General features: G+C 41.0%; 1 protein-coding gene across 1 annotated transcript in view; it reads left to right on the plus strand.

The window, feature by feature from the left end:
• CERS3 (ceramide synthase 3) overlaps positions 1-21,000 on the plus strand; it is a 50,020-nt gene extending 29,020 nt beyond the window's left edge. The window contains exons 9-12 of the mRNA XM_014946095.1: positions 235-341; positions 2,098-2,254; positions 17,168-18,698; positions 18,817-21,000. Coding sequence (XP_014801581.1) covers positions 235-341; positions 2,098-2,254; positions 17,168-17,299 — 396 coding nt within the window. The 3' untranslated portion in view covers positions 17,300-18,698; positions 18,817-21,000. The remainder of the gene's footprint in view (positions 1-234; positions 342-2,097; positions 2,255-17,167; positions 18,699-18,816) is intronic.
• Positions 21,001-21,306: the final 306 nt, after the last annotated feature.

Genomic DNA, 21,306 nt, shown 5'->3' on the forward strand with positions numbered 1-21,306 from the left:
TCTAGGCCTTTGATACAGAGTCCATTCCTGTAAGATGAAAGGAGAAATATAAACAAAGAATCTGTTTTGATACTGCTTTATTAGGTATCAGTAAAATGATTGCTTTACTTGTCAAACAGGGAGGAAGTTTTCCTCCTGCTTAGGTGGAAGATGAGTCTTTGTTTATGAAAATGCAGAAAGGAACTTTTTTCAGATGATATTTGTAATATGTTTGATGGTTTTTATTCAATGCAGGCGGCAAAAATGTTTAATTACGCTCACTGGGAGAAAACATGCAATATGCTCTTTATCATCTTTTCTATTGCATTCTTCATCACAAGAATCATCCTGTTCCCCTTCTGGTAAGCAAGATTTAATGTAGTCACATGTTTTTATTTCATTCTCATTTTCATTGAGAGGTTGGTATTGGTTGTGATGGGAAAAAGAAAGGAACGGATTGTACTTTAAGGAGCAGAAGCAGAACTTCTGTTATTGTTGGCTACTAAAGGCCAGCAAGAAGAGTTAACAAAAGCTATCATTTTATTTAGAAATTTAATTTAAGTAAAAATAGTTTTTAATTGATCCTCTTGAAAATATGCTAACTTAAATAATGCATAAAAGCCTTTTTTAAACTTATTTTCACAAATTCTAGTTAAATGCTGTAGCTCCTGCATTTTTGAGGGGATTGAGTTACTGAACTAGGACAAATAATTTTTCCCCTTAATTCCGTCCCTCCTGCTGTACTTACAAAGTCAGAGTACAGTGTAATTCCTACATGATTGTAGTTAATTCTTGTAGTGCCTTCTTTTTGCTACCTAGTCCTTGAGTAGTAAGTACCTCACCTCACTTCCATGATGAGCACTCAGAAAAGTTAAGGTGAACCAGTTGATTTATGGAGCCAATGCAAATAAATCATAACTCACTAAATACTCACATTGCTTTTGGAGTGCTATGGTTTAAGATGCTTTGGAGTATCCACATGGGTACTTAGTGTGCTTAATGCTAAACATGTTTAACTTTTAAAAAGTGTTTAATGTGTTTCACATTCACGGTTTCATTGACTTGCTCTAGTTTTGCTTTCATGCCCCTCCCTGGATGTGGACAAACCCTTAGAGACTCAAGCTGGTTAAATTAATAGTTCTGAACATTGATCAACACGAGGTTTTAATTTCCTGTAGTATTTTCTTTCAGAAATGCTGATGTCTTTTACTTTCTTGTTATTTTTTGATTAACTATACAAGTGATCTCTCATAACTCACTAAATACTCACATTGCTTTTGGAGTGCTATGGTTTAAGATGCTTTGGAGTATCCACATGGGTACTTAGTGTGCTTAATGCTAAACATGTTTAACTTTTAAAAAGTGTTTAATGTGTTTCACATTCACGGTTTCATTGACTTGCTCTAGTTTTGCTTTCATGCCCCTCCCTGGATGTGGACAAACCCTTAGAGACTCAAGCTGGTTAAATTAATAGTTCTGAACATTGATCAACACGAGGTTTTAATTTCCTGTAGTATTTTCTTTCAGAAATGCTGATGTCTTTTACTTTCTTGTTATTTTTTGATTAACTATACAAGTTTAGTCCAATCATTTTGCTTCGCTGAGTTTCTTGTTCTTGAGCTTGGAAGCAAAACGTGATGAGATTAAAGGGACTCAAAAAGCCTCAAATAATATAGAAGTAGTGAAGTCAGAAGATGGACAAAACATATGTTAATTAACAAAAACCCCTGTTACAAAGCCTGTAGGATTTTCTCTGGAGTGTGGATTTCAGATTAGGAAGAATTTGCATTAAAAAAATAAATGGCATAGACAAGCTCTGAGTTGCTTAGTATCTAGACCACACAGAGCTCAAGATGAAAAAGAATGGGATTTTTTCTAACCTTATTTAGAATACTTTCATGCAAGACTCAAATTTCTCATCTTCTGAAGTCGGTATTTCAATGGAGATGCGTAATCTAGTTAAGACAGGGCTTGTTAATTCATCTGTCATCTTTTCAGAGCTTTTTAATATTTTGTGGAAATAGTTAATCAGTTTGGAATGTGAAATTACAAATAGTTGTAAATAGCATAGAGAAGAAATCTTGCACCATAACAGTGACCTTTATTTTTTTTTTTTAGGATTCTTCGTGCCACGTTGTATCAGCCTACATACTACTCCACGACTCCTGTCATAGCGTACTTTTTATTCAATGGACAGCTATTGGTCCTTCAAGGCTTGCATTTATATTGGGGCTACTTAATTTTCAAGATTTTGAGAAGGTTCATTTTCTTAAAGGTAAGCAATGTGTGAAGTATCATACAGATCCCATTACCTCCAATGGATTTACTTGGCGTTTTTTACTGTTTTCCTGAAACTTTTGAGTCAACACTTTTGATATGGGTCTACAAAGTATAGAAATGTGCTTTCTACCTCTCGTTGTCACACCTGAGGTCATAGATCAGAATATTAAAGCTTCAGGTGGAGCCTTTTTTTGCCTGTATCTGCTGTTTTACTCTGCTAATAAATGAGAAATGAGGTCTCCCAAAAAATGAAGCCCTAAGATGGTGTGGAATTATTTAGAAATTCCTGAGTGAAAGCAATCTTTTCTCACTGGACTGTGTAGGTGACACATCAAAAAAAGAGATGAGGGGTGAGTGATGAGAACTTTAAATACTACAGAAAACTTGTAGTCAAAGTTCTACAGGTTTGTCTACATCCAAGGTCAGCTATACTTGAACATTGCTTTTGGATTAAGAAAACTGAGTGAAGCTGATCTAGTTATGAATAAATGGTCATTATGACACCATGAAATTCTGTCATATTCAGCTGGAGTAGAGAAGCAGTGCTGCCATAATCGGCTTTTACTTTGGAGAGAAAATTCATGTGAGAAAAAAGCTATAAAGAAAACTTTGCTGCAATCTAGGTCTTGCTCCATTGCCTGAAGGAGTAACACTTTCACAAGGTCTCTTGTCATGAATTGTGCAGTGGGGTGCAGCATTGATAAAACATTTAGCAAAAAGCATTTAGAAAAGGACTTTGGAGAATATGTGTTTAGATTTGGCACAAGCATTGACAGGTATGTTTTGCTAGTTCAGGTGAAATTTAAGTTTTGCTATTGAAAAATGGTATTTTTTTTTTGAGAATCAGGATGCACAAACTTAATTGAGTTGACTTTGTCCTTTTATCTGAAGCAGTTAATGCTGTGGAGCATCTTAAGGAAATAGAAATAATCTTTTCTACCTGTCTTAATTGTTGTTTCATAACAGAAACCATCCTATAATTCTTGGATTATTGGATTCCTTCAAATCTTATGCGAATAGACAGCTGGGTATCATAGGGAGACCCAATGTCTTCTCTAGAAGAAAACTGCAGTTACAAACTCAACCCTTGTTAGACAGAAAACAGCTGTATATAAGGGACAAATCTGTTGAAGGATTGACTTGCGTTGTTCTGCTTCTAAAACATGCTTCTATATTCTCTTAGACGCTGAAAAGCTTGTATTTCTTGCATGTCACTTATCTCTGTTAGATTAATTGCACAATTATTTCTGGCCTGACTTGCTGAGTGTTGAAGTGTTTTACTTCTCACTTTCTGTTTTGATTTTTTGGCCTTGGCTCTGTGATGTTCTCACACAACTCTTCTGGTGAAATCCAAAGGGACATCCCTCTGCCTTCCAGCTGAGGAAGAGGAAGGCTTTGGCATAGTTTTCACCCACGTTGGTTGAGGTTATGAGTACAATGCAAGAAGGTCTTCGGATCCAGTGGTGAAGACGACATGACTAGGCCGGCTATATAAGGCCATTCTACTCTGCCTGCTTATGCCTTTGTAAAGGGCAGAAATGTTTTATTTTGAGATAAGAGCTTTTTTTTTTATATTAGTCATTGCTAAAAAATGGAAAAGCATCGAGCCTGCATCCCTACCCTGGATTTTTGATTCCTTATACAGCTCTCTGAGAAGACGGTTTCCAAATAACATTTTTACAGTGGTAGCAGCAGCAGCCCTAGCCCTTTTCAGTGTGTATGACTTCAGCTGGCTTGCATCTGCGGCCTGTTTTCCATAGCGGTGGCAAACTTGGCTGCGAAAGCAGCCAGTGCCTCCAAAGCTGTAAAGGCAACACTGAAAAGAATGGTGTTTGCAAGGCAGCATTTTTGTACCGACATATTTGTTATAGACATACTCCACACAAATAGCTGTTGCTATTTTAGTGAAATACCAGTCAACCATCATCCCTGTGTTAGGAGGGTTCTGTTTCTCTGCCCGAGACTTTTCATTTTTCATTCAGAAAACAGGCAATTTCTGACATTTTTCTTGAAGCGAGTTAGCTACTTCAGATGGAAAAATGAAGTCATGCTGTAGCTGGGAATAGGGACTGATGTTGTTGTTTAACTGAGGGAAGCTCTGAACATAGCAAGGGTGTAAGGAATTTTTTCAGTGCTCTTTGTTGCCTTGATCCACCCTGTGTTGGTGGGGTCGGCAGCAGCAGTTAACACCTCCTACCATCCTTCCAGGGGAAGGTGTCTCCTCTGAGTGTAACCTTCTGGACCATGGCATTGTACTGCCTGAAAGTTAATGGGCTTAAATGTGTTTATTCTTAGTGGGAAGTGCTTTTGTCCCGTGTCGAAGGACAGGTTAAAGGATTTGTCTAGGTCAGACATGAAACATGGGACTTGGTAGGGAACTTGGGACCCAAGTCTCTAGGAAGACTCACTAAGTCCCCTTTTCAAAGGGTGACACAGAGCTGTGTCACAGCTGTGGGTCTAGATTCTAATGCTCTTCAGATTGTGGCAGGAGGCTTTGTTAGGCAGGAGTTCATACAGAAATGACATTGAGTCCTGCAGCCTCCTGAGTTGGTAGCTTCTTCCATGCTTTACTCTTTCCCCTCAGGAAGAGATGCTTTTTGTCTGAGACTGGCTCGTCAGGAGCTCTTCATCTCGGATGTCACTTCTCCTCTGCACTAATAAAGGGGACAGTTATCCCCAGTTCTCTGGGATAACTTCTCAACTGGCTGACTGGCTTCAGCAAAAAAGAACTTGGACTAAAAATCTTGCTATTTCCCTCCTCCCAAATACTGCAGCCAGAGATGAATAAAAATGAGGATAAAGGAAAGAAGGGGAGGAGATGTCCCTCAGAGTCTCTGTCTCTGGAGCTGGTGGCACAGAGCAGCACTGGTCTTGAGACTCAGGGGACTTGGGCCACCTTCTCCCTGGCCCAGTCCTCCAGAAATGCCCTAACAAGGAGGAAATCTGCATGGACATGCTAAGCTGTGCTCAGCTACTTTGTATTATGAAGTTTTTTAGTTTCTATGGGGGGTAAACTTGAGAGGACAGGACTATTACATTTTTCAAATCAAAGATTGTTCTTCTTGAAAACAAAAAAAATACCCCCAAAGAAACCCAAATGTCCTTCCTCGTGACATTTTGTGACCCTTGTCATGAAGGGTGTACAAGTGAGGCATATGCATGTAAGAAAAGCCCTTCAAGGTCAGACCTGTAGCCATGTATATTAGATCAGCTCTGCTGCAAGAGGAAGAAGGATGTTTTTCGGTGTAATTTCTTTTCAAGTTAGGTCAGGCGATAGCAATGTTGGCTGTTGGCTGCCATCTTGATGTCCAAGGCCTTTTGTTGCTAGGAAACTCCTTGTGTTTCTGTAATATTGTTCAATTACATGGTTAAATTACCCACTTGTATCAAGTTTCAAGCACCACTGAAACATGTCTAGTCATCATGTCTGCACATATGAGAATATTTTAGGAAAATTGAAAAAACATATAGAGAAGTATGTACATGTGCACTGATTTAAAATATCTCGCCAGGAAAATCCCATGGAGATTAAACATTTTACTTCCAAGGTCAGAAAAAGGGAGCGAATGACAGCAGCTTATAGCCACATTATTATGACAAATTAAGATGTAAAATATATGTTAAAACCATTACACACTGAGTTAAAGTTTTGAGACTACAGTGCTTAAAATCTTGAAAAATATGTGTAAGTTGTAGGAAATGGGCATGATGTCCACATGACTCAGATACTTCAGGGCTGATGCAAAGTCCATCAACGGCAGAAGGTAATGGCAGGTTTTTAACAGACTCTAATGTGACCAGGAATATGTTTTCTTTCTCTTTTAATTGTTTTGTCACTGTCAGACTCCCTTTAAGTAAGGCAATGAGCTTCTTACTGTTATTATTTAGATCTCTAATTAATTAGGAGTCACCAGCTGCAATTTTATTTGATTCACTGCGGTTCTTTCCTCTTCCTGAAGCAGAAAAGACCCTGCAATGCTGTAGAGCAGGCTTTTGGACTTGTTACTCTTACATAGGTGACACCAGCTAATTTTTTTATCTTCAATGTTCCTTCGGTATTTTGTACTCAGTAACCAGGCTTTTTAAAGATTTTAGTTGGGCGTATCCTTGTCCATGGTTTGTTCATTCCTTATTTGGTCCAAATTCCCAAGGGAACAGTGAGACTTAGCGTTCAAAGAATGACTGATGACAGAGTAGGGGTAGCTGAAAACGATAAGAAAATACTATTTTGGGGTTGAAATGAGAGCTGTGAAATACTTGTTATGATACTTCTGCCGTTTCCAGCAATCGTTCTTGTACTTCAGCATTTTGTGCTGTCTGAGGATTGTTCTCACACTGAGAAATCTCTGCCAGTTCCTGTTAACTTTCTCTCCTTCATTCTTTCTTACGTACTCGTACTGGGATGCCAGTGAAGTCCTTGCCATGGAAGTGGTTAGCTGTATAAAGACTCCTGAAATCAGTTACTCTCTTGCCTGTAACAAAAGCAGAGACACTACTAAAACTGTTCTTGCCAGTAACAAAAGCAGAGACACTACTAAAACTGTACCCCTAAAAGTGTGTCCATGGAGTAGAACGCTTGTTTGAATATTGATGAGTAGGCAAGACATAATATACTCTTATAAAACATGCCCTCACTACTTACATTGAAGAGTAATGATTCTTTACACCTGCAGAGGTGCTGGCCTATGTTACTTTCTATCTTGTTTTGAATTTATCTCTTTAAAGATTTGCTATAACCCTTTCTGTAAGTTTTTAAGTTACACGATTCCCAGAGACTGTACTACCTGCTCCTGACCGATGCCTTGAGCTGAGTTTATAAGTCTGAGTCTATTCAGGTTCACCTCAACTTCTGCAGAACTTTCCTTCCCTGGAATCCTTTTATAATTTTTCCTCTTACTTTTTTGTGCTTCATCTGCTTGCATCAAGCAGAACTTCTAATTTTAATAATTCGTTTGAATCTTATATGTATTTTGTAATCACGTGGGCCCTGGGAGTATGGAATTTCAGTGCTGAACGTGGGTGAGAATTTTCTTGTTCATGAAACGCGGGCCCACAGCACGTTGTTTAAAGCAATGGGATTTTTTTGGTTTGCAGTTCCCTAAATGTTTTCCCATGGAAGTACAGATCCTGTATGACAGACTTAAGCCCCGTTTGCTTTCCTTAGTTACCTTTAGAGTCAGATCTATAGCCTTTAAAATTAGACTATGGATCCGCAGTGGTTAAAATCTATTGGTTTAACCTTTATTAAACAGGAGTCACTCTTCAGTCTCTGTTCACCCCGCAGTGCTGTGAGTGCCAACGCTTCGCTGTTCGACAGCTGAGGCAGCACCGACTTTCTCCCTGAACTGTGCAAGAACTTGAGATGTTTAATCCTAAACAGAAATCTTACTTTTAAAACTACAGAGAGCCAGAAAGCTCAATGTAACATGGAAAGTAGAATGGCCTCTTGAGAGGTTACGTTTAAATCTCTCTTGTGGCAAATAGAATTGGATCCAGTGCTCACGTGCCTGAGTGTCAATTGTCTTCTTTCTGAAGCAGTAAAAAAAAATAAATATCTATTTTCAGGACATCTATAATCAGAAAATTAAATTTAATGAGAATTAAAACATTCGATGAGAAGTCATTAATTTCAGAAAAATGTCATTCTACAGGAGTTAAACGTGGGACAGGGTTTAGTTTCCTGAGCTCTAGGCATTTAAGTTGTTTGCTTGTTTGTTTTTCTCATGTATCTTGTTAAGCCTGTGCTGTGCCATTGGCTATCAGTCAAACAGGCATGCTTGCCTTAATGCCAAGTAGTCATTTTGAAAGCAGCAATATATTTTAGAGGATAACAATAATCTAGTTAGTTACGATGTCAAGACTCTCTGGGACTGGGAAATTGTGGAAAAGCTTTTGCCGGAGACTTTGTGGTTACTTTCTAGACTGGGAAGGGCCAGTGCACCTTGATGTCCCGCTTCAGAGTTTGAATTCTCGGAGTGAAGGTTCAGCACAAACACAAGAGAGATTGAACTGGATTAGCAGGAGTTCCCTTTTCCCTGTTTTAAAGGAAAATGGGTTATGGAGAAGTTGAATCTGTTAGTTCTCAACAGATTAAATATTTGCAGCAGATTTTCTCATGAGGATAGCTTATTAGGGGAACAAAATAGGACAATTGGAAGTTTTCCCTCTTAGAGATGAAAACTAGTCTATCTGGGAACCTTCCCAGTTGATCCAAATTACTGCCTTTGGGACATGAGCTTTTTAATAGCCTGGAGATGGGAGGTAGCCAGCCAGGTCAGCAGTGTTGAAGGCTCATGCCTTAGTAAAGGGAAATTACTTCCTGTTACGACTTTCTTTCATCTGCATATTTCCCATTCTGCTACAGCAATCTAGCGAAGCCCAAGGCCTGGCTACATGTCTCACTTGGTGCTGCCAAATCCATCTGCTGGAGGAGGGGTGAGAGGCAGGCAGGAGAAAGCGTGAAAGAGTAAGAGGTTTGCTGGCTGGTGCTTCAGTGATAGACACAAAGGAGAAAAGCTGCTGTATGCAACGCTGGGGAGCTCTGGAGTCCCCCCCTTACTGGGGATTTGACCTCAGTAATGTATATTATCAGTGTGTAGATCTGAGGAGTCTGTAGGAGAGGAAAAGCCACCAGTTCTTCTCTACTGCACAAATATTATGTGCCAATCCAAGAGCGCTGTCTGGTCTCCTCTGCCTCAACCAGTTCATTTCCTGCACTGTGAGTTAAAAGGCAGATTGATATTTAAATCTTTACTTTTTACTCCAGGTTATGAAAGGGGTCAGCAGCTGAGCAATGACTTCCAGGGAGTTATGGTGGATGGGGCTTTGAGCAACCTGGTCTGGTGGGAGGTGTCCCTGCCCGTGGCAGGGGGCTGGAACTCGATGATCTTTAAGGTCCCTTCCAACCCAAACCATTCTGTGATTCTATGTTTTACTACATGCTAAAAAATACACTTCTCAGATTTCAAAACAGCAACAATGTCTCTGTGATTCTGTGTTTTACTACATGCTAAAAAATCCACTTCTCAGATTTCAAAACAGCAACAATGTTCTTCACTTTTTTTTTAATAAACTCTGTTTAGAATGCCCATAATTCCACAACACCTTTCACGTGAATATTATATAAAAATCAGATAAAGTTTAGAAAAACATAAGTTAAGGACTGTTGTGACCATTATGGAGAATTAAACTAATGAGAAACTGAAGAAAATAATTTCTGGGCATTTGATTGGAATAGATGGGCTCAAGAACACAGTGGCACAGGAGCATTAGGACAAAGTACCATCTCACAGCCCTGTTACACACACACAGGACTACCCAAGAGCAGACTCAGTCCTCTCTGGCCATAGTCCAACAAATTGGGTGTGTGGGTGCTCCCTCTGCCTCCCTTGTGTTAGCTGTGCCATAAATGGGGCTGTGCAGGGCTCTTCTGCAATAAAAGTCTGCTGGTTCCAGAGCTGCTGGGTTTGACTTCCGTGGGAGCTGCAGATGACCACTGCCTCTAAAAATAAGAAATCAAAACTCTCTGTAATTCTGAAAGTGAAGCTTCCTGCCCTGGCTGGTTCAGCAGAATCTGCAGGGTTGATAGAGGACCAGGTTCTCAGCTGGTAGAAATGAGCATGGCTGGACTTGAAGCCAATGGGGTTGTGTTAGTTTTCACCAGCAATGGATCTGGCCAAAGAAGCACCCCCACCCCTCTCTCTGTGTGTATGGCTGACACAAGGCAGCTCCACTTTTAGCAGATCCCTGGTCTAAGTGACTCTTTTCATGTGAAAGTCCCTAATTCAGAGAAAAGACCAATGTCAGTAGAGTTTTTGCTTTAAGATTAATTGATTTACCTTGTTGTTCAGAAGGGCATTTGCTTACAGTTTTCCTGGCTTCTCTTATTAACTGCTCATACCTTTTCATTTTTGAGCAGGATACTTAAAAATGTTCAATTTTTTGCTAGTTTTATATATGCATCTATACAAAAATTATATATATAAAATAGCATGCATATGTATGTATTTTTTCAATTGCCAAAAATCAATTCACAGAGCAAACCCTAGGCCTTCTACAGAACTTTTGATGCCTTCATTTACTATTTTTAATATATGCTGCAGGGGTTTGACTAGTGACTTTGTTACGTGGTGAGTAATGTTCACAATACTGCAATCTGCTGAATGGATTAAAAAAAACCCAAAACTTGAAATATAGCTAGTTAAGGATAGATTAATATTAATAGAGAATGGAAATTGTCTTGTCTTCTACTTAAAGAAAATGTTTTCCTAGGAGGACCTGGGAGTGCTCCATAATCATTATATGCAAAGAAATGAGCAGCCTGTCCTCCGTAACACAATTCTAGTAACTGTGGAGCAGGCACAGCGTGGTGCAGAGTTCCCATCATCAGAAAGCAAGGAAACCAACCTGATGGGTCCATCAGTGCCATCAGGCTGTGATGGGCAGGAGGCACGGGAGGGGAAGGTTTGTCTCTGGTCAATTCAGCTGTGCCTCGCTCAAGTTCAAGGGTCCCTCCGTCATCCCGTGGAGGAAGAGTGGTGTCTCCACAGGCTGTGTCCAGTGTTGTCACCCCAGCAGCAGTGGGGCAGGTCACCCTCTGGGGAGACCCTTTCTGTTGGTTACAGAGCAGTCCTAGGGAACAATGTCTGACTTCCAGAATGCTCAACTCCAAGTGAAGTCCCCCACCAAGTGTCTTAAGCACACAAGTCTCAGGGACTTCTAATACTGTTTAATAAACTTTATTCATTAGGTGCTACTTAAAGCCTTCTGTTTCCAGCCTCACTATCAGGGTGCTTAGAAATATTGTATTAAAAGGATTTTAGGTACTGTGATAAAGTCAGATGAAAAGATATTAATTGTTAGGTATGTGACTTGAAAATTGAATTGATGATGTTAAAGTATGGAGCTAACCTTTAGATACATCACACAAGGAATGGAATCCCTCCCAACAGTGAAAGTAAAGAAATGAGCACCTTAATGGACACGTTATATAGAATCAGCCGTCGTTTACGTGGTTATATACTTTGAGGTTTCAGGTTAGTTTAATAGTGCTATATGGCTCCTGTAGGAATGTTCCTTTGCAGCTGTGTTGTTTCAAAACTTTCATCTTAAGTGCAGTATCATACCTCACTGAAAAAAATCCGAGTGTCTGATCAGCTGTTTTGTAGCCAAAAAAGCATTTATAAGGAATAAAAGTGCATGTTCTGATAAAAGTTCATACCGCTGAACTCCTCGGCTTAATGCAAGTTCTGTCCCAGGGTAAAAAAAAGTTCACTATAGAGAACAGCATCAAATGCCTATTATATTGTTCTTTGTTTCGTTGCCAACTGTGGATTTAAAATTGGAATAATTCAAAAAGCAGTGGGACATTATGACTCACTCAGTACCTCCTGGGCTTTTGACATTATCGTAAAGCCACATACACTTGAGTGCAAGGTTTAGTTAGTGGATTTCAATAACGCAACCAGCAGACTTTATTGAAACCACAGAGTACCTGATTAACCGTAAACAATGATTTATTCCCTCTGAACAGTCAGGGTATTATAACTCCAGTTACAGGTGTGTTATGCTGAGTGACAACATGAGTGATATTTTTCTGAGGTTAAATTTATTCCTTCAGTCAAAATCAGGGACGTGTTCTAACAGTAAAATCTAGTTTTACAAGAGTATTCTTTTCAATATTTGTGGAATTAGTGTAACTTTCCTTTAATTTGTTTTTCACACCTCCTTTTTGAGTTCCTTCTGAAAACTCTCAATGAAAAGCCTGGGGAATGAGTATTACACAGAAGTGAGAGATTAAATAAGAGGAGTTTTGGCCACAAGGCCTCTGATACAATTAATCTAGAAAGTCTGCATCTTCATTTAAAAACTGCAGAAAGCAGAGTCCAGCAGCACATCTTCCACTGAAGATCAACGTTATTTGTGTTACATAGTGTGTATAAGCTGAAAAGGGAAATATATTTTCCAATAAAATCTTCCAGGCTGAAAATATAGAACAGTTTGCTTGAATCCAAATGTATATTGCTTAGTCTCCACAGGAAAGTAAAGATGTATTAAGTCATATGTCAGCTGAGTTGAATTATTGATGTTGAATTAAACATGTTGAACTCGGAGATTCATCAACTTTATAGTATTATTTGTTAGAAAAGTACCCCCTTCTATCTATTTGGACTGACTTTTTATTATCTCTCTTGTTTATTATCTCTTTTATTTGAGTCAGTGGTTGCTGACCTGACTAATGGCTTTCATCTTTGTACTGCAAGCTGTTTCCATATGTGCAGGTGCTGTGGAATTTATTGTCTTTACATTGAAAAATCAAGATCTAGTCAATATGTTTGTAGATACTTTTTTAAAATGAAAATATTCTTAAGGTAGAATTAAGGTATAAGATTTAGGACATTCAGATTTTTATGTAAGATGGATTTAAGAGTCAGGATATTCTGACTAAAGGATAAAAATTCAAAATTTCACCAAATCAGAAAACACATAGTTAGAATTCCAGAATCAGCTGTGAATTGCCTTTATATACGTGTACCTGGTGGAAGGAATTCTGTTAACTGTGTGCATGTAAATTATGCTTAACCTAAAAGACCCAAATGTATATTCTTGATCCCTACCATCTTCATGGGAGAGACGTGGCTTCCATCGTGCCCATGATATCCAAGAGGCTACTTGTGAGCTCAGTGATTATGCAGAGCCACGCAGCTCTAACCCATATATGAAAAAAAGGGAAGAAATAAGTCTTCTGGGACACCTCTTAATTACAATAGCTTATTCCCTTGTAGGCATAAGACCTGGCTTATCTCGGGTGTAGGTCCATCCTTCTCAGGGTCAATCTGTGATGAATTGGTTGATGGCCACTCAGTGTCCCAGTGTGCCCAGTTTGGGTCTGCTGCAGCACGTGGGGATGGGGAGGCTGGTCACCAGTCTGTGAGGAGGGAGCTCAGCTTCCAGCAGTAACTGGGTTTAGTCTTGTCCAGGCAGGGGCAAAATTGAAATTTCCTTCCACTGCTGAGAAATCTCAAGTCAGTGTTGACCCCACCAGCTACGTTGGGCCTGGGACATCTCCCACCCCCACCACGGACATGGTTACACCAGCAAGAGAGAACCTGAACTGGTATGGACTGCCCTTGCCTAGTTCTGCCTGTGGAAAGGCACAGGGAGCCTGTATCATCCTCTTTCCTTCACCCAGTCATGCCAACTGAAGTTAGTGCATGCCTCTTAAAAAGCGTGTGCCTTTGGCAGGGGGAAGCTGGATTGGAAGCTGATTCAGGAAAAAACTGTTGTAGCAACCAAACTTCACTGCAGAAACACCTTCTGCTCAGGTGTCTCTCAGCCAGATTCTTGATTCTTTTCTTTTTTCTCCGTGACTGTTTCTGGTTTGGAGCGTGTCATTATAGTGACAGCTCATGTTCTGAGAGCTTGACTGGATGATCTGCAAGTCCAATTGACCCAACGACACATTTGTGGGCAAGTGCCCTTCCCCTTCTGAGAAAGCAGAAGGCCTGTTGCTAAGGCTTCCTCACAGGATCAATCCATGTTACTACAATGTATTTTTATTTTTTTTTTTTGTTTTTCATACTGTTTGGCGCTGGCTTTCCCTCAGCTCTTACACTTTCCACTTTAACTACTGTGCAGCAGGTACGAAGCTGTGGCTGCACGACCACCTCAACATGGTGCTGTGTGCCCAGTAAAGGGGAGCAGGAGCAAAGGGTGGTGTCTGCCCAGTCCCACTTCTCCACCAGTGAGCTTCAGATGGTATCACCAAAACGTAGGAACAGAAAACCCACACTTCCATCTGTTTTCCAGCACAGCCGTGTCCCTCTCCCGATGCTCTCCTCAGCTGTAGCTGACACAGTGCAGTGCCAAGAGCCTGTCAAGAGGGAAGTGATTTCTGAGTGCTTTATTGAGAGACAAATATGCACAATTAGGAGTAAATTCTTTGTTAGTTTAGATGGAGATTTGACCAATGTTTTTCTGCTTACACGAGGCTGGGAAGTGGCCTGTGAAGTTTGCTAGTCTCTTGATTTCAAGGAGTCCTTTTCCTTGGTGAAGTCTCTTGGAAGGTCCTCTTCTGTTCATATAATAAGATGTGGTGCTAATGACTCGAATGATACGCATTCTAACAGCAGTGAAATGCAAGAAGCCAAAACTACCTTAACAAATACGGTTCATTTAACTAAAAGAGGCAGACTGAGCAGCAGGTGGAAGGGTTAAACAAAAGGAAAAAAGATTATAAAAGTTTGCGGCTTTGGCTTCACTACAAATGGCTCTCTTGCAGACTTTATAGCATTAGTGTTGCTTCTCATAAACCTTGAAACCATTCATCCATTTAGAAAGATTAAATTGGTTAGTCATCCAGAACATAAAATATACACATCCGTTTTGTCTGTTACCCTCAGCCATCTGAAGTATAATAAATGCAGTTGATGCCATTAAACCAAAGCATCGAGTATTAATGATGGCCTCAGTTGTGGTATTTACAGTTTGCCAGCTCTTGTGTTTCTGATAGTATATTCATCTGGTGTTGCTCAGGGACAGTGAGAGCAGAGCCTTTGAGTTGGAAAACACAACTATAATATATAACGTGAGGAGCTCAGAGAAAACATCTTGGTATTAAAGCGGGGAAAATCCTCTAAATGTTACATTTTTTTTGTTATTTTAGAAGGTCGAAGGTAAGAGGCACAAACTTCACTTACGATATCTTAATGTATTTATAATAGTTTGTTAAACAGTTTGCCAAGATAGTTTTGTTTGGTTTTCTAGTTACAGATGAAGCTATTGCTATTTAAAGTTCTGTTCTGTTGTGACTTCTGTTGTATTTCTGTCACTTAAACAAGTGAGACAAAAATGGCCAGGCTCTTGCAAAGCAGGAATTTGTAGAGGCACTTGGTCAGGAACCAGGTTCGTGATTAAAAATATAATAAAATCTTAGATTTGATTTAGCAGCATTTTTTCCTTGATTAATATCAGGGTTTCAGAAGTACTACTCTGTCCCAGAATTAAGCAAATTTGCAATGGTTGCTTCAGACTACAAAGCAATTGAATTCCTGCTGCTTTGAAATATGTAAGACATTATTTCAAATGCAGGGATTTCCAGCGTACTGGAAATAACATTTATGTGTTTTTTAATTACTACATCTACTGCCTTTAATCAGAGCATCATCTTGACAGCATTAAAACTGGGAAGCAAATCCTATCCGAGTTTCCAGTTCCGTGCTGGAAATGCCAGCTCATTCCTATAAGAAACAGGACTGGAATTCTGGTGGCAGGAAAGGAACGAGGCTCCCCCCGCACACCCTCAACGTTTGTCTTTTACTGCAAATACAAATCACAAAACTACCAGGAGCGAGAGGTGATCTGAAAGAAGCAGAGCCTCATAAATTGTTTGTGTGGGAAAGGCTGTCTTTCCTTTTCTCTAACTGATGGCATGCCAAGTTTATTTTACAGTATTTACAGTAAGATTTGTTTGTTTTGATACCCTTTGTATGTTGTTAGGGAAAAGGCAAAAGAAAATCTCCAGGAAGTTTATATGATGAGACAGAGTTTAGGCTTTAATTTTCTTTCTAGCCCTATACGTTTTACTAGAAATGCAATATATAAAGGGATATGAGATTGCAATTGGGTGAGTTATTACTGAGCTGTCATTTATTTTCTCTGTATGAATCTGGTGCTTAAGAAAGACCTTGGCCCAGCAGGCTCAGAAAATGAAATTGTTAGTTCATTCTGGGAGCAGATGCAGGATGGGCAGGAACAACTTCTCTTGCTTCTCCTTTCTGTGCATCATCTCTCACCTTGGCGCATCACTCGGGGAGCAGGAAGAACGTTCAGTCTCTGCCAGTTTAGAGTTGAGGTCCAACCAGATGGGAAGGAGAAGAAATTGATCCGTGATGGAGCGGCCCTCGGTGGGGCTGTGCAGGCAGCAGATGTCTGCACAAGGGCTAATGTGCCCGCCAGCTCCAGCACCCTCCTTTGGAGGCAACTTACTCTGTTACAAAGAGAAGCCTCGGGTCTCCCTCAGCAGCCAGTCCTGCAGGAACAACATCCCTGCGTCACAGCATCCTCTGAGGACAAAGCTCCTGTGCCCTCCATTTGCCTCAGCAAAAAACCCCCATGTGCTAAAGGGAACAAATGACAGGGGAGCTCTAAATACACTGGACTATCAAAACTGCCCCCCAGAAACACCCCTTCCCCAAAAATGGAGCCTGACATCCAATGAGAGACCAGTTAAAAACACTTCAATCTTCCAGAACCTTATGTTCTTAAGACAAAATTTATTCCGTGACCGTAGCCCAGTCATTTGACCTCTCCTTTCTACTTTCTGCTTTCCCCTGTAAAGCGTTACTAGGAATCCCTGGGTGCTGTGCGGTTAATTAACGATTGAGAAGCCTGGGGGAGATGAAAAGAATATTGTATAAAAGCTAAATATGATGAATAGGCTCTCCCAAACGCAGGAGTTGAGAGGCTGCCTGCTTCTGGCAGGTGTAAACTAAACAGTGACTAGTTGTGCCAGCATCTCCCGGTATTAACTTTGCACAGAGAGATTTACCGACCCTAAAATACTCTTCTCTGCTTCATGGTGGGGAATTTCCTAGAAGGGAATTCATTTTCTGGAATTTCTGTGCGCCGTCTTTTCATCTTGCAATTACAAATGGGGGCACCTGACTAATGACATTAATTGGCTAATTTTTTTCAAAGCCATTGCAAAGATCCAGATACCCAGTTTGTGTTAAAAATAACTTACTTGCTTGTCTGGCACCCATTTTTGGAAGGTCTGAACTGCACTGATAAAAGCCATTTGGTAACTGATAGTAAAATAAATCTGGTTTATCTAGTAAGATAAATCTGGTAGATCTGATAGTAAATGCTACAAGTATAGAATATGCTCACGGCGCTTTCTATTTCCTAGGACTTGAAAGATGACCGGAGCGATGAAGAGGAGGAAGATTCAGTTACAGATAATGAAGAGGAGTCCACAAAGAATGGCAACAAGAACGGCTGTGGGTCAAGCAAACATCTCCTTAACAGCAGCCACCACTAGCCCCCTCCTGCCTCACCTCCTGCAGCGATTTCTGCTCTGTTTTCAACCCAACCTACAGGATAGAATTGAAGTCAAAAGGCTTATGAGAGACTGTGATTGATTTATTGTTGGCTACTGGACCTGGAAAGAAGCCCAGTTTAGAGGGGAGGGAAAAATTGCATAACTTGACAAAATGTGTTAATGACCCACTTTCCGAATCGTGTCGAAGTGTTTGGAAAGGCGTTTGGACGCGCCGACTGTTCCGCTCCGACAGCGCTCCGCAAGGTCAAAGCTCAGGATCATCAGATCGTTTAGTGTCCCCTTGATTCTAAAGTTGGTTTTCAACCTGCTGTAAGACAAATTTCCCCAAGCGGGTCAATTCACAGCTGTTTTGTGGTAGGTAGGTAGGTAGCGCGAACTCTGTTAGCAGCCAAAATTACTCAATGTGGGAAAAATTTGACAATGGAGCGCAGTGACTGGCATTTTACTCTTTACTTGTCAGTTTAAGCCCTCATCAAAGTGGCTATTTTTTGAGTTAGATTTCATTTCCTGGAGGCCAGTGAAAGCTGACTTGGAGGAAGTCAAATTATTTGCTTGTGAAGAGCTGACTTCACTGCGGAAGTATAGTCTTTCTCCAAAATACGCTGTACGGTAGCTCAAATATTGTGTTCTAAGATTTACCTGTCAAAAAAAATTCACTGTTAAAATAGCAAAACGCAGCCCCAATTCCCCATTTTGCTCCAGGTTTCACAAATGTCTTTCATCTCAGCCATTTTGGCCCAGTTTTAGAACAGAAGGTGCGGTGGGGAGGGAAGGTAGCGAATGAAAATTGGGTCGTTTCCCGGGTTCTTTTGCACTTTTTATTGGTCTTCAAAACTGCTGAACACCCCCTGCTCCTGACACGTCTACAGCCCAGTAGATTCAAAATTATTCTGGTGTGTTCCCTTCCTGTGAGCTTGTCTCAGGCAGGGGCACTGGCTGACTCTCCGCTCGGGAGTGACTCTGCTCCATTCTGCTTTGTGGGTCCCATCTGTGTTCTCTGCACGTTCCTGGGCATCGGGGGCACATGAGGCTGGTTGGGAACGTCACATCCTTGATGCTGTGTGGTCTTTTGATATCAGGGTCTGCATTTCCATCCCTGTTCTTTTTGAAAATGGGGAGTCACATTGTCTAGAGCCAAACTTGGATGTAGTGTGTGACTTAGGCCACGTACCGTTGTTTATGCTGTAAGAAGTGGAGGAACGGTGGGTGTTTTATCAGCTCCTCTCACCAAAAGTGCCTCTCTCCTACCATTGCACTTTTGAGCTGACACTAGTGCAGGGCACAGCAGTGTTTTTAGTCCAGAGGCTTTCCAAAGAGAGCCCAGGCCTTTTAGACAGGGTGGTACCAGTCTCATTTCCAGACGCATTTAGCTCACAAGGTCATAAATGATTTGTGTCATCAGTTTTACGTGCAGGGCACAGCGGCGTTTTTAGTCCAGGGGCTTTCCAAAGAGAGCCCAGGCCTTTCAGACAGGGTGGTACCAGTCTCATTTCCAGGTCATAAATGATTTGTGTCATCAGTTTTAGTGGTGAGAGGCTCTCCATGTGGTTCTACAGTAGCTGAGATCATCTGGTGAACTAAATCCAGTAGTTTGACAGAGACCAGGGGAAGCACTGCTAAAACAGACCCGCTGCAGAGGTTTTGGTTGGGAAAGGCTCTTTTCCCCTTAAGTCTGCTCAGGCAGGAACTTGGTGACCTACGGGAAGCTCTCCATGGCTGACTTGTTTTCTCAAGGTTTCCTTGGCAAAGGGGGATGTGATTCAGTGAAAGAATGGGAAATGTTTGGGATCTCAGATATGAAGCTTAAAGTGTTTTCTGTGCAGTTACAAGAAGCTGGAGGAGTACTTTGTTAGAGAGGCTGGTAGTGTGAAAATATCCACGTATGGTCTGTTGACCTAGGCTGTGCTTAATTTTTACTTATATTTGGGACCATGTTTGGACAATGTTTGTGTTTTGCCACAAAGAGAATTACACTGAGAAAGGAGTGTGAACTCCAGCTTCTGAGAAGGATGAGGAACATACAGTGGTGGGACAGGAGTCCTGAACCAGTGCCTGTCATGAAGTGGTGCTGCTGGGGCTGAGTGGGCAGAATTCCCTCAGCAGTTGTTGTAGAGCAGCCTGCTTCCTTACATCGCTGCGGAGAATACCTTAAATGCTGCAGTGTGGCTTTATTGGAAGTGTAAGGACTTATTACATCACCGAAAGCAACTGGTGAGTTTGGCAGGGTCACAGTTGCTTATCGGGGCCTGTTTATTGCCTACATGAAAAGAATTGGCTTTTCCTAACAAAACGTAGAAACCCGATGTTTTGGAGGCTTTACGCTCCCTCTGAGAGCAGTGGAGATGAGGATGGTTTCTACAAGACATTAGCAGGGGTTTGGGAGATGGCCCAGGGTATTATCATCTGGTTTTGGTGCCAGAAAGCTTTCCTGCTCCGACTAGGGAAGGAATTCAGCAAAGGAAACACAAAGCGTGATGTTGTCACAGGAGCGAGCCTCTGAACAACTACTGAGTTTTAAAGTGGAATTTATAGTCTCGTTGAGGCCAAATCCTGCCCTTCCCACTCGGACAAGTCTCCCACTGAAGCCAATTAACTCCATTGGAGTTTTGCCTAGGAAAAATTTTGGATTGCAGTTGTCCAACCTAATTACAAGACCTGTTGTTTTAAATTGATGTCAAACTAGGGTCTTAAAGGAAGAGTACAAGGCAGATAAATACATTCACACATAAAACGTTGAGGCAAATTTTGGGTGAGTACAGAAGGATATGGAAGAAAATAATGTCCTGAAGGTGAAGATTAAGTCCAAGCACAGTGAAAAACCAAGTAACTATGTCACAGCGCAGTTAGGGGGTGGAAGGAAGGAAGGAAAACCATGGAAGGCCCTTCCAAGGGGTCACAGTCATCACCAACCAAAGTGATAAGACCTAAAACTTCTGAACGTAAACCACCAGGTACTGGAGATAAACAGCACAGAAAGAAGTGGGAAGAGATTGTCACAGTGGGACTGGACACACGTCCTGTGTTAACGTCAGCATTGGCATTCCTGAAGTTGTTTCATTTTCCACTTTTTCTGATAGAAACTGAGAAATTAGAAGCTGAGGTCATGGAGGACGCAAACCATGCTGAAGAAGTTAATGTCATGGTGCTTCAAGATTTTCAGTCTATTTGATGTCCTTAACATTTTTTTTTTTTGATGTTATCATGAAAAGAGTCTCAAAATGTCAGCAAGGAACAATTGTGGGTAAATATACGAGCAAAGGTGACAGAATCCAATGCATTATTTGGACCATTTCACAAGATGGGTCCTGGTTTAATGCTTGGACGTTGTGCATCAGGTTCAGCTACATCACTTTGACCGTGGCAAATTATTTATGACAGAATCACAGAACAAAAATGAAATCTTACTCCATTAGAATCAGCAGAAACTCTTCTGTTCCATGTAATTCCTCTGGATTTTGTTCAGGTCCCTGCTGTCGGTGTGTCCTGTGCTGCCTCTGTGCTTGTTCACTACATGGATTTACTGACCTCTGGATTCGATGTACAGATCTCCTCTACTCCACGGAACTCACTTTATCAATTTGTATTATTCACTATAATAATCTTCTATTTTTGTTCTTAATGCCCCTGGATTTGTCTGGTCAGTTATGCTACACACTATAAATAAATATTTTTTAAAAATAGGTATCTATGTAAGGATTTCCTTGTTTTCCTCACCTTGCAGAGTCCTCCTCTGCTTTCCATCCCCTCCCAGTTTTCCAATGAGGGCCCATTCGGGATCTAATTCCTTACTCCTCCAAGTTTTTCCCTTGCGTGGAAAAGGCTGGATGACCCACCCCCTTCGTAAGAGGTAACAGCGATGGGTGACAGCCGTGGGGTTTCTACCTGAATGTCTCATCAGAAGCACACTGGAGACAGCCTGGACGTGGCTGTGAAGCTGGCAAAGGCAGGAGAGCTCCACAGAAAAGAGGGGAGCTGTGCTGGTTGTC

This window comes from Calidris pugnax, unplaced genomic scaffold (genome assembly GCF_001431845.1).
Source record: "Calidris pugnax isolate Ruff unplaced genomic scaffold, ASM143184v1 scaffold134, whole genome shotgun sequence".
Lineage (NCBI taxonomy): Eukaryota > Metazoa > Chordata > Aves > Charadriiformes > Scolopacidae > Calidris > Calidris pugnax.